At 40.3% G+C, this 13,806-nt stretch overlaps 1 protein-coding gene across 1 annotated transcript in view; it reads left to right on the top strand.

Moving 5' to 3' along the window:
* ngef (neuronal guanine nucleotide exchange factor) overlaps positions 1-13,806 on the top strand; it is a 94,856-nt gene that overhangs the window by 66,013 nt on the left and 15,037 nt on the right. Inside the window, 2 exon segments of the mRNA XM_084559075.1 lie at positions 1,501-1,590; positions 11,703-11,860. Of these exon segments, the coding sequence (XP_084415201.1) occupies positions 1,501-1,590; positions 11,703-11,860 (248 nt within the window).

Genomic DNA, 13,806 nt, shown 5'->3' with positions numbered 1-13,806 from the left:
GATGCTCTTCATGCCGTTCCACACCTCTTTAGTGCAGCAATCCTTCAACTTCTGCTCCACCTTAGATCTATATTTCTCCTTCACCTCTTTCAGCCAGACCTTGGGTTCCTGCTGCACGTGCCTCAGCCCCTCCTGGTCACCGTCCTTAAAAGTCATCCTCTTCTGGTTAAGGAGGGCCTTAATTTCACTGGTGATCCATGGATTCTTGTTAAGGAAGCAGCACACAGTTCTGATGGGAACAACAACATCCATACAGAAGTTGATGTAGTCGGTGGTGCATCAAGTTATCCCCTCTAAGTCCTCACTGCAGGCCTCCTGGAGTACTCCCCGGTCAGTGGACTTGAAGCAGTCCTTCAGAACTGCCTCTGCCTCAGTGGCTTGTAGTGATGTTAGAGCAGGAGCAGATTGTGGTCTGATTAACCCAGCGGTGGTAAAGGTGTAAGGATGTATGCATCCTTCACAGTTGCATACAGAAGATCAATAGTCCTATTTGCTTGCAGAAACAACAAACAGAGCGTGTATGCTGTTCTACACAGATAATGCAAACTGGCTAGTTGTGACAAAATCACCAAAGACCTATGCTAAAACAACCAGCCATATTCTTACTGTAGTATTTCTGTGTTTCTCTCCATCGCTTCCACAGTTGGGCTATGAATCATCTTGTACAGCTGAGTTTCCGTGAGTGGCGAACAGCCCCTGTGGCAGAAGGAAGCTGACCAGGATGTACTATTTATAAACTTTTTACCACAGCGGTTTTGAATATTTAAGTAAATAAATAAATAACAAACTGAACGATCTGAACGATATGTTACATGTAATAAGGCCATTTAGAGACCTTGAGGTGTCCATTGCTTAATAGTCTGATCGGGAAATACAATTTCTTAACTTTCTACCAGGGCGGTTTTGGACACTCAACGACACTCAACACTCCTTTATAAGGCGAGGAACTGTATTCGTACAACTTCCATACACATTCCACACACATTTTAAATTATGTCCTGGTGCCACTCAGTGAGGTGGAGAAGCATGTTTCTTTCACCTAGCCAATCCGAGAAGATCAAGGTAACATTCTCAGGTCAAATCCGGGTCAAATGTGACTTGTAAGGTTGATCTCTGGATGAATGCTGAGTGTAACTGCTTTGTTAGGTGCTACGAAGAAGTGGCCTAACATTGTCTAATGTGATAATGTGTATATTGAGAAGTGCCTGAATCAGCACTTATGTTCTAATGGTCTAAAATACATGTTTACATTTGTTTACTACTTAAGGACAAGGAGCCATATATGGTATGGTATTAACCTTGATTTTCTATATGAAAATAAAACATTGTATAAAAGTAAAAAAAAGTCTTATGCTCTACAATAACACTCTGGGGTGTAAATTTTGAATTTCCAAGTTTTTCAATGAGTGCCCTATAAAAGGTTAATTTATAACAACCAAGTGACATACAGTAACAGTAAGTAGAGAATTGACTGTTGGTTTATAATTGTGTCTTCCTCAGATTGTGAAAGAGTGTAATGAGGGCGTACGGAAAATGAGTCGCACTGAGGAGCTCATCAGCATTGAGAAAACGTTGGAGTTTAAATCTAAGGTAAATTGGGCTTTATTGTTCTGTATCTTCAATTTTAATAGGGGCAATTCTGCTTTTCATGGCTGTATGCCAATTTGGGGAGTTTTGTGCATAGTGGTTTTGTATTGTGTTGTTTTTTGGACAGGTGTAAGTTAGGAGATAAGAGCTGGCTGTCTAGCTGGCTGGGGGCTTTTCGCAGGTGGCCTCGGCTGTCTTGGTCCCCCAAAGGAATTTTACAATATGACAACTCTTTATGAAAAAATGCCACATGAAAATATTAATGATTATGTACATTGAAAAGGGGCGGCACAGTGCCTCACAGCAAGAAGGTCACCGGTTCGAATCCATGGGCCGGCTGGCCTTTCTGTGTGGAGTTTGCATGTTCTCCCTGTGTCTGCGTGGGTTCTCTCCGGGTACTCCGGCTTCCTCCCACCATCCAAAGACATGCTCATTAGGTTAATTGGTGATTCTAAATTGGCTGTAGGTGTGAGTGTGAGTGCGAATGGTTGTCTGTCTCTGTGTGTGGCCCTGCGATGGACTGGCGACCTGTCCAGGGTGTACCCCTGCCTCTCGCCCGATGACAGCTGGGATAGGCTCCAGCAGACCCCCGTGACCCTTAACAGGACTAAACGGGTATAGAAGATGAAGAAGATGTACATTGAAAAGATTCACAATTCTAATGGCCTTGGGAAAGAAAGTCAATTTGTTCTGCTTACACTCTCGTAATGCCTCCCAGTGGGCAGGATGGCAGTTCATGTCCAGGGTGGATACTGACATTGATGATGTTATTGACTCTCCCAATTATAGACAGCTCTGCATCTCCGTTAGTCTAATACCATCTCATTAGTTTTATGGTGTTTTGTGCCAGGTTGCTCTTCAGACAGTTCTTAGACCTTGTCTCCTGAGACTAACTCCTGTGGTGTCATCTACAAATTGATGATTGTAATAGAAAAGTGTAAGGGAGTGTAGTCCTGGGTGTACAATACGCAGGGGAGTGGGCTTGGTACACAGTTCTGAGGAAAGCCAGTGTTGTGTGTGTGTGATGCTGGAGGAGCTGTAGGCAGTGATTTTTATGGTTTATGGGAGTTTTGTGAGGATGTCTCTTATCAGTGGATGGGGGATAATCCTATTCGTGCAGAGAACTCACACACAACCTTACCCTAACCCTATCATAACTTATCCCTCAAATAGCCTTGCAAAGAAGTGAAGATCAGCCAAAATGTCCTCACTTTGCACAAATGTCCTTACTCCGATGGAGTAAAACTCAAACTGGTCCTCAGAAAGATAACTGCACAAGATTACACACAGACAAACTTCTTGACATTCAAGCAGCAGCTTGAGCAACAGCTACGTAGTGATGCATCTGGACTAAAGCATGCATTTAGTTATTTTCTGGTAGAATCTGCATTTTGTTTATATTCAGTTTGCCAAATATCATATTCCTCTGACAGTAAAGCAGAGCTACATCTTATCAAATTTTATCACAGAGCTTTATTCTTTGGAGGAATAAAAGTATTATTATTATTATTATTCCATTTAAAGCGTCGTTACTTGTGACATTGTTTCACATTTATATTTTAAAACTTGTTGTCCAAAGTTTTGGGGAACTGTCCAAAGTTTTGGGGAACACAGTTGTTGCCTGCTGTACCACCCATGAGGCGTTACAGAGCTTTATTTTATTTATTTTTGGATCACCACCCACAACAAAATGCCAAAAAATCCAGTAGAGCAAAGGGTATTCACCAGTAAAACAGATGAATGCTTTTTTAAGATTCATTACTGTGGTGGAGTATACATTTTTGTAGTGTTAATAAATGACCCGTTTTTTTGGAAGTAATGTGTCCACTCTCACTGATTCATGTATACACATTCAAGAGATTTTTTGTCCCGGTCCACCCCGTATGCATTGTCTTTGTTAACATCTGAGTTGCCAGAATGTCGACTATAATTTAACAGCAACTGCACAGAGCCTCACAAATTCCCTCACACAGAACCTCTTGGGGAGAGCTAGAGTAAGGAAGAAGGCAAGAAAAGGGAACTTACTGAGGTAACCCAGAGCTCATGGTGTTACCTAAGTGAAGGGTCAAGCCTTCTCAGATATTACAGGTGGTAAGCACTGATGCCTCATAGCAAGAAGGTTCTGGGTTCGAATACATCAGTCACCTTTCTGTGTGTGTCTGCATGGGTTTCTCCAGCCTCCTCCCGCCATCCAAAGACATGCTCGTTAGGTTAATTGGTGATTCAGTAGGTGTGCATGTGAGTGTGAATGGTTGTCTGTCTCTGTATGTTAGTCCTGCGATCCATTTCCAGGGTGTACTCCGCCTCCCGCCCAATGACAGCTGGGATAGGCTCTCGTCAACGTAAAATAATATGTACTTATTTCAGAAAGAAAAACAAATATTTTATAGGGTTTTTATTTATAATGCAATTAATTCAAAACAAAGAAGGTACAACCCATGTAGGGTAGGCAGTGTCAGGTGCAGTGGGGAGGCTTACAATGTTCCTATATTGTCAAAGGGGGGGCTTGACAGAAAAAATTTGGGAACCACTGGCTTAAGTCATTTGAAGTTTGCAAGAGGGCAGTAGAACCTTGGTTTATTTTGTATCACACAACAGGGGAGTGGAACCACACAGTTTTATGACCTCTCTGTCTCCTTTTTTTTAAAAAAAATGGTTGTATATAAATAACCAATGAAATAAAATAACACAGAAAAAGAATACATTAGAACAACATGAACAGAGTAGGTTGATGGGTCACTTTGGAATATTCAGGGTAGTAAGGGGAGTAAGGGATTTCAGTTTCTTAAGTCCCCTTAAGTCAGTTTTAGTCCATTTATGTGCTGCGTGTTGAGAAAGCTTTTCCAGAAATCTGCTTGTTGATTATTTAAGGACTTGTCAGGGCTCTTGTGCACTCACAACTCACATAAGGTTTACAGGGGTTTTGTTCTTATTTGTACATAAATAGGTGGACACCATCATGCACATCGCTATAGCCATACTTGCATATATCTTTACTTACATGTACACATGTCCATATACGCATACACAGATCAGACATAGCATTGTGACCACTGATAGCTGAAGTAAGTAACACTGACCATTTTGTGACATGCAGTGTCCTGCTGGGAAACCTTTGAACCTGTCATTCATGTGTATGTTACTTAGACATGTACCACCCACCTAGACCTGACACACACACAAAAACGGAAACAGCACAAGGTGTTGACCAGGGGCCTCATGTACTGGTTGCATGCATACAAAAACGTTATGTACGTCCTCGCTCACGTAAAAGTTCAGATGTATCAAGAGTGAAATGTCCGGGAACTTTGTACGTGCCTACGCCAACGACGTGGCTGGCGTATGTTGGATTCTACAGATGTCGATCCTTTGGCGACACTTAGAGGTGATGCCGGGAAACTGTCATCATAAAACTGTGAAAACGATTGTGATGTGCACATCAGAGACACACGAAAAATGAACACTGATGAACAATTAACACACCCAGGTGTCTGTAATTATATGAGTGGATATAAAAGCATGCGCAGAGTGGTGCAGAAAATATCGTTAACAACAATGGCAGCTTTAGCGTTGTTAGAAGATATTGCAAATGGTGCAATAAGAAGACCGATCGGGACTGAGCCAATCGACCGTGAGCAGAGCCATGCCAGGAGTGTGGGACGGAGTTATCCACATGTCAGCTAGCTATATCAAATTCCCATACAATGCATCTGAACAGGTCAACATTAAAGAGCAATTTGCAGCGAAAGACGGTTTTCTGAAAGTAATCAGCGCTATGGACTGCACACACATTGATATAAAAGCGCCATCGCATGAATTCGTAAATGTCAAAAGGAAACATTTTCATTCATCAATGTACAGATCATATGTGATGCACAAATGCAAGTAACCAACATTGTGGCAGCGTGCCAAAGAAGACATTTTTGCGCATCTCCACTCCAGTGAGTAGCGTCTCCAATTCGCTTTCTGTGAAGTTCTTCTTTTTTCCCCGTCTTATTCATTCTTATGTTTTCTGATCGCGCAGAGAGGGGAATCTCAGGTGCAGGGTCAATTTAAATGTGATTTGCATATTTAAAAGGGGCGTAGACAGGAGGTGCATATTTAAAAGGGGCGTGGACAGGGAGGGATCAGGTACGCTTGATTGGGATGTACAAAGGAAATGTGCTTCCAAATGCTTCTAAATCTGAGCGTGCGCCACGTTTTAGAAGGAAATCCACGCAAGTCTTCGTACATGAGGCCCCTGGCCTCCGAATTCCAGAGATCCTAAACTAAGCAAGTATTTGTGGAATGCACTGGAACAAGCCTGATCCACAGAGGCCCTTCCCTTCAACCCATGGGACCCAAAGGCATCCACTAACAACATTCTTTTGCCAGACAGCACAGGACACCCTCAGACTGTTTCATAGGCACAAGGGAGACCTAAACAATATTAGGTCATAATGTTATGCCTGATCGGTGTATTTACATTTGCATGCGTGCACCTACGTACAAATCCCTGCCTTCTTACACACATATGTACAGTTGAAACCAGGGGCCTCATGTACGAAGAGTTGCGTAGATTTCCTTCTAAATTGTGACGTAAGCTCAGATTTAGAAGTATTTCGAAGCACATTTCCTTTGTACATCCCAATCGAGCGTACCCGACTCCTCCCTGTCCACCCCCCTTTTAAATATGCAACTCCCCATCCACGCCCCTTTTAAATATGCAAATTATATTTAAATTGACCCTGCACCTGAGATTCCCCTCTCTGCGCGATCAGAAAACGAAAACATAAGAATGAGTAAGACGGGAAAGAAGAAGTACTTCACAGAAAGCGAATTGGAGACGCTACTCACTGGAGAGGAGATGCGCAAAAATGTCCTCTTTGGCACGCTGCCACAATGTTTACTTGTATTTGCGCATCACGTATGATCTGCACACTGATCGAATGAAAATGTTTCCTGTTGACGTTTACAAAGTCATGCGATGGCGCTTTTATAGCAATGTGTGTGCAGTCCATAGCTCCGATTACATTCAGAAAACCGGTTCTCACTGCAAATTGCTCTTTAATGTTGACCTGTTCAGATGCATTGTATGGGAAACTGATATACCTGGCTGACATGCGGATAATTCCGTCCCACACGGCTTGCATGGCTCTGCTCAGGGTCGACCGGCACAGTCCCGATCGGTCGGAGTAATAGTTTTCACATTTATGACAGTTTCCCGGCATCACCTCTAAGTGTCGCCAAAGGATTGACATCTGCAGAATCCTACGTACGCCAGCCACGTCGTTGGCGTTGGCACGTACAAAGTTCGCGGACATTTCACTCTTGATACATCTGAACTTTTACGTGAGCGAGTACGTACGTAACGTTTTTGTACGCACGCAACGTTCGTACATGAGGCCCCAGATGTTTACATACACTGTGTTAAAGACACATAAACATTTTTGTCCTCACTGTCTGAAGTTAAATCAGACTAAACCGCTCCTGTTTTAGGTCAGTTAGGATTACTAAAATTATTTCTATTTGCTAAATGCCACAATAATGAGAGAGAGAATTTCTTAGAGATTTTTTTATTACTTTCTTCAAAGTCAGAAGTTTACATACACAAAGATTACTATGTCTTTAAACAATGAAGGAAAGCTGTGATGTTGATGTCATGGCTTTGGAAGCTTGTGATAGGTTAACAGACAACATTTGAGTTAGTTGGAGGCACACCTGTGGATGTATTTTGTGCTTCCTTGTTTGACATCATGGGAAAATCAAAAGAAATCAGCCAAGATAACAGGAAGAGAATTGTGTTGCTCCACAAGACTGGTTCATCCTTGGGTACAATTTCCAGATGCTCGAAGGTGTTTTGGTCTGAAACGTGTGAATCAACTCCAAACCAAAAGCTAAAGACCTTGTCAAGATGATGGCTGAAGCTGGTGAGGGAGTGTCATTCTCCACAGTGAAACAAGTCCTGTACCAACATGGGCTAAAAGGCCACTCAGCTAGGAAGAAGCCATTACTCCAAAAGTAACATAAAAAAGCCAGATTACAGTTTGCAAATACACCCAGGGACAAAGACCTTAATTTTTGGAGACATGTCATGTGATCTGATGAAACTAAAGTGGAACTGTTTGGCCATAATGACCATCGTTACATTTGGAGGAAAAAGGGGAAAACTTGTAAGCCAGAGAACACCATCCCAACACACCCAATTACTTTTCTAATTACTTTTTTCGTGTAACTTGTAACGTAACGCGTTAGGTTCGTGCGTTAAGTAATCAGCAACTTCGTTTTTTTTTTTTTTTTTTAAAAAGTAATCCGTTACTTTAAGAATTTCTCCGGATAAGGAAAGAAAAATTCCGACTACAGCCTGCTTTTTGTCAGACAGTACTGTGCCACCTGCGGATGTGTCAGGGGAGGCGCAGCGCTGTGATGATGCGTCTGTCCCCTGCTGACCTACGTTACCTATATGTGTGTGTGTGTGTGTGTGTGTGTGTGTGAGTGTTTTCGAACCGCCGGCAAGATGGCAGAGAGGACAGCTTTTGAATCATGTAAGTACCCACATCAATTCGCCAGCGAAAAGGACAAGAACAACATAACAGGAAAATGCACACTCTGCGTTGGTGAAAAGCTTCTGTCGAAAAAAAAATTCCACTTCCAATTTAAAAAAACATCTTGTATCCAAGAAGCACCACTCTATCACCCTGTTATTATTATCCTGCAGAGTTAATTTGGTTGGACGAATGACGTTATTCATTGTCAGGACTTCTCGGTGCATTTAAAGGAGGCTGTGTGTCGCTGAGTTGCAGCATGTGCAAGGCGCTGCAAACGGCTTTTAATTTTTGGTAAAGCATGAGTAGCTACTCTAACGCGTTACTTTTATTCATAGGTAACTCTGTAACGTAACGGATTACTTTTAATTGATGGTAACGTTGTAACGTAACTAACTACTTTCCAAAGTAACTATACCCAACACTGATCCCAACTGGGAAGTATGGGGGCGGTAGCATCATGTTGTGAGGCTGTTTTGCTGCATGAGGAACTGGTGCACTTCATAAAATAGACCGGGGATGGGCAACTGGCTCACTCGAGGTGGCCCTTAGATTAATTTTTGAAAATTATAAATCTGTATCCTCTGCGGCACTGAAACAGTTGTAATGACACAGTTGGCCACTAGATGGCGCCTCTAATGCAGACACTGCCTTGCACAGCTTCCACCGGGTCTTCTCTACCAGTGAAGAAGAGACGTTGCGCCATGGCTAAGAGCGGAGGAGAGGGAAAACTTGATCGAGAAAATCCTGTCTTTCAGATGAAAGAAGATTATCTGTTCACAGAATGTAAAGGCAAACCTATGTGCTTAGTCTGCTTAGAGACATTATCTGCCGCGAAAGATTTCAGTTCAAGTTGCCGCTACAACACGTTGCACAAAGCTAAATACTAGAAGTATACTGAAGCTGCAAGGGCTGCTATCTTAGCGGACTTTAAATCAAAAGTAAGCAAACAAAGGCGGCTTTTTACCAGTGCCCACTGCTAATAGTGGCGAGATAGAGTGGGTATACAGGGGAAATGTTAAACTGTTTCTTGGTGTAAAAATGCACAAATTAATTAAAAAAATAAAAATAAAAAAAAATCACAGTAAGTGGTTATTTTTTCTTTGCTTCAATAAACACACGCATATATATATAATTAAATATATAAATATATTCTAATTATACACACACAAACATATTTAAAATGGCAGTTTTATCATATCTGGTTACGTGTGCGGTCCTATGTGGCCCTCTGGTAGTGTAAAATTGTGGCCCCCTCCATCATTTAAGTTGCCCATCGCTGAACGGCATCATGAGGAAAGAACATTATGTGGAAATATTGAAGCAACATCTCAAGACATCAGCCAGGAAGTTAAAGCTTGGGCGCAAATGGGTCTTCCAAATGGACAATGACCCTAAGCTTACTGCCAAAGTAGTTACAAAGTGGCTTAAGGACAACAAAATTAATGTTTTGTTTGAAGTGGCCATCGCAAAACCCCGATTTCAATCCCATAGAAAATTTGTGGGCAGATCTGAAAAGGCGTGTGCGAGCGAGGTGACCTACAACCCTGACTCAGTTACACAAGTTCTTTCAGGAGGAATGGACTATTGCGAGTCCAGACTATTGCGAGAAGCTTGTGGAAGGATATCCAAAACGTTTTACCCAAGTCATACAGTTTAAAGGTAATGCTACCAAATACTAAGGAAATGTATGTAAACTCTGATTTTGAAGAAAGTAATAAACAATTCTCTAGCAAATTCTCTCTCATTATTGTGGCATTTAGCAAATAATTTTGGTAATTCTAACTGACCTAAAACAGGAGAGGTTTAGTCTGATTTAACTTCAGGCAGTGAGGAAAAAATGTTTGTGTCTTTTAACACAGTGTATGTAAACATCTGGTTTCAACTATATGTATTTGTTATTATATTTGAATATTATGTCAGAATCAGAATCAGAATCAGCTTTAATGGCCAAGTATGACACATACAAGGAATTTGACTCCGGCAACTTTTCTCTCTGGTACAGAAGCAGCTTAAATAAGTGAAATAAAATTAAAATAAATAAAATAAAATAAAATAAGATAAAAATACGTTGTAAAAAATGTGTTGTAACTTGTCACTCTTCCCCATGTTGGAGAACAGCTGTGTGAAGGTAGTTTGTTCATTTCTTCCAGTAGTAAATTCAGGGAGAAAGTTATCTTGTCCATGCTCTATATTTCTTTTATGATTCCAACCCATTCACCCTTTGTCTGGGTCTCCTTGGTAAGCCATCATCTTGTTATAGTTTTTTTACTGGCTGCCAGCTTTATTTAAATCAAGTACATTTTGCTGAGGTTAGTAATGGGTGGAATATCTCCAAGTTATGTTGTCCGGCTATCATGCTGAACCTTACAATCCATTATTAAATTAACTGCCTCTACCATATCCAGCCAGTATGTTCGGATAGTCGGGCAGTGCCATAAGACGTAGAAATAATTGATAATTATTTTATATTCCTTTTCTCATTTAAATTTAATGGAAAATAAGGAATTCCCACTGTGTGATTGTAAACAAGGGTAAATTCTTGCAATCACTTTCCTGTTAATCTTTATCTGCATCAATCAAGATGTTACTTAGATTTGTGTCACATTCCTCTGTCTTTATGTTGCTGTGGAAGTGGGCTCTAACCTGAAGGTGCCTGAAGAAATTTTGGTTTTCTAAGGAAAATGTCCTCGTAAACTATATAATAGTTCTACATATGAAATGATGCAGTATGTAGTGATACCTTTAAAAGTCCAATATTTATATTGCACATCCATCCAGGCCAGTTTAAAATCTTTGTCATGTAACATTGCAACAATTTAATTTGAATTTCCAACTTTCATCAAACCACTGAGGTTTCGTCCCAGCAATTTAAGTTTGTCTTTTTCACTGAGTGCAGATTTCTGTCTCCTCGTAACGCCTGGAGGGCTATATCCAATTGATTTAGTTTTAAGCTTTTCCATTTGGTATTATAGTTTGGATTGCACCAGTAAATCAAATTTCTCAGCTGTGCTGCTCTGTAATAATTCTCCATATTTGGTAAAGATAAAGATCCTGCTTCTTTGGGCAACTATCTAACCCTGGGTTTTAGAACTTTCCAAATAAACCCAGATGGCATTCTCTTTCCCTCAATAAATTGTTTGTCAAAATCTATGAGTATTGATTGAAAGAGAAAAATAAAAAGTTATACATTTATGTAGTCAGTATCCAAAAAAGGTTCAAAAACAGGCAACTGGACTTGAAGTTTTTTGTGAGAAGTCATTTCACCACTCATCTGAATAGCTTCTTCAGATAAATGGTGAAATGTCTTCTCAAAAAAAATATAAAATAAAACAAACAAAAAAAAAAAACTCTACAAGTCCTGTTACCTTTTTTGAACCTTTTTGGATATACCATGACCTGGATGACTGAGAACTGAGAACCATCACAGATATGTAGTCAGTAGTATTTTTCTATCACTTTCAAAAACTGATTCTTTGAAATGAAATTCGTGGCTTCCTGGCTGGGATTATGTAATATCATAGATACATCATACTTAACCTTACTTTATACAGTACTTCCAATTTTTTGACTTTTGTTATCCCTCCATAGTCTGTGCCCATCATTTCCCACTCACGGTGGTTGCTTAAGAAGGGTGAAGTGCAGCTAATGGCTGGACCTAAGAGCACTCGGACTATGCGGAGTCGTAAGCTCTACCAACCACTCTACTTGTTTCTTTTTAACAATCTGTTACTGGTCACCAAGCGCAGGTAAGCATTTTGTAATATAATGTGAAATCACTGTCTTACTTTGTAGGACTCGATTGCCAGTTTATGAGATATACCAAGCTAAAACCCATCCTGCCCCATATAACTGAAAAATAGTTTGCAAGGGGAAAAGGGCCATATGTTAACCAAAAGGGGGTACTATAATAAAGGTGAATCCAATTTCTTGAATAACTCAAATGATCCCAGTGAAACGTATGCCATTTATTTAGGTAACTAATATCCCTGTGTTAATATCCCCATCCTTTTTTTAAAATGACAAAAGTGTAACTTAGCCACTCAACCTTCAAATTACATTCTACTCACTTGTAGAATGAGTTAGTAATTTGATTTACAAGTTTATGTAAATACACCTCTAGAGTGTTAAAACATTTTTTAAGTAGATGCCTATGGCCTTGTTTAAATTTTACTATTTGCTAGCAGACATTAAAAACATGCACATCTCTTTTGAAACAGTATTTATTTGGTAATATATTAAATCAAACAAAAAGTGAAGCCTATTGGAAGAAACAAACAAACAAAAAAAATATACTTACTTCAAGCATAAGGTTGAGTGAAATAACTCAAACTGTATATCTATTTTACATGTTTGCATTCCTTATATGGATCTACAGCTAATCATCTTATCAGTGTTTTTTCTTAGTCAAAAAATTCTCTGAATTATCCATGTCAATAATTATGACACGCATGTATGAGATTTGTCTTGGGTATATGTAGCTTTTAACAAATAACATTTATGTATTTTGTTATGTCAGAGATGATTCAATCTTTTTTCTTTTTTCTTTCTTTTACCTTTTTTTCAAATCTGATAACAGCACACAAGTATCCAACATAAACTAACTTTAACATTTCATCAATGGCACAAGCCATTGTGCATTTTGCAAGCCCGGATAAAATGGGATGGTTGTGTCAGGAAGGCATCCAATGTAAAACCTTTGCCAAATTAAACATGAAAATCACAAACATGGCTTCCATACCGGTTCGGTCAGGGCCCAGGTCAAAATGCACTACTGTTGGTCGAAGAAGAAGAGGAGGATGGGCAAGAGTTTAGGACTGAAAGTAGGAACTCTGAATGTTAGTACAATGACAGGAAAGACAGAGAGATGGCAGATATGATGCAGGGGAGACAAGTTGATATTCTACGTATCCAGGAGACCAGGTGGAAAGGAAGGCTAGAAGCATTTGAGCACTGTTTGATACAGTTTTCCCAGAGGTGAGAGCGGTAATTGGTGCAGACTTTAATAGACATGTTGGTAAAGGGAATAGTGGTGATGAGGAAATGATGGGCAGTTTTGGTGTTTAAGTAAAGAACTCAGGAGAAGTGGGACCATGAGAGGACTGAGGAAAGTAGGCAGGAATATAGGGAGATGCAGCAAGAGGTGAAGATAGAGGAAGTGAAGGCCAAACAGAAGGCATATGAGGACATGAGAGGTATGAGTGGTATGAGAGGTTGGATAGTTCAGGCTTCTCTCAAATAAATTTATAGTTCAGGTTGATATCAGGTCAGTTTATAGTCCATGCTAATCCCAAATCAGTGTAGAGTTTAGTTTATAGTTCCAACTGATTTCAGGTTGTTATAAAGTTCAGTCCAATCTCAGGACAGTTCATAGTTCAAAGAGGTTGGACAGTAAGGAAGGCGAGAAGAATTTGCACTGGTTGGTGAAGCAGATGGATAGCGATGGGATGAATATGAAGCAGGTTAGAGTGATTAAAGATAGTAATGGAAATGTGTTGATGGGTGACAGGACTGTGAGGGAAAGGTGGCAGGTGTACTTTGAGGAACTGATGAATGAGGAAAATGAAAGGGAAAGAATAGTTGAAGAGGCAACTATTGTTAAGCAGGAGGTGAAAGAGATTAGTACGAGTGAAGTTAGGATGGCTTTAAAGAGGATGAGTGAGAAGGCACCTGGTCCCAGTAGGTATGGAAGTGT

The sequence above is a fragment of the Chelon labrosus genome (assembly GCF_963514085.1).
Source record: "Chelon labrosus genome assembly, chromosome: 13".
NCBI lineage: Eukaryota > Metazoa > Chordata > Actinopteri > Mugiliformes > Mugilidae > Chelon > Chelon labrosus.
The sequence above is the reverse complement of the archived record's forward strand: the minus strand, read 5'-3'. Positions and strand labels throughout refer to the sequence as shown.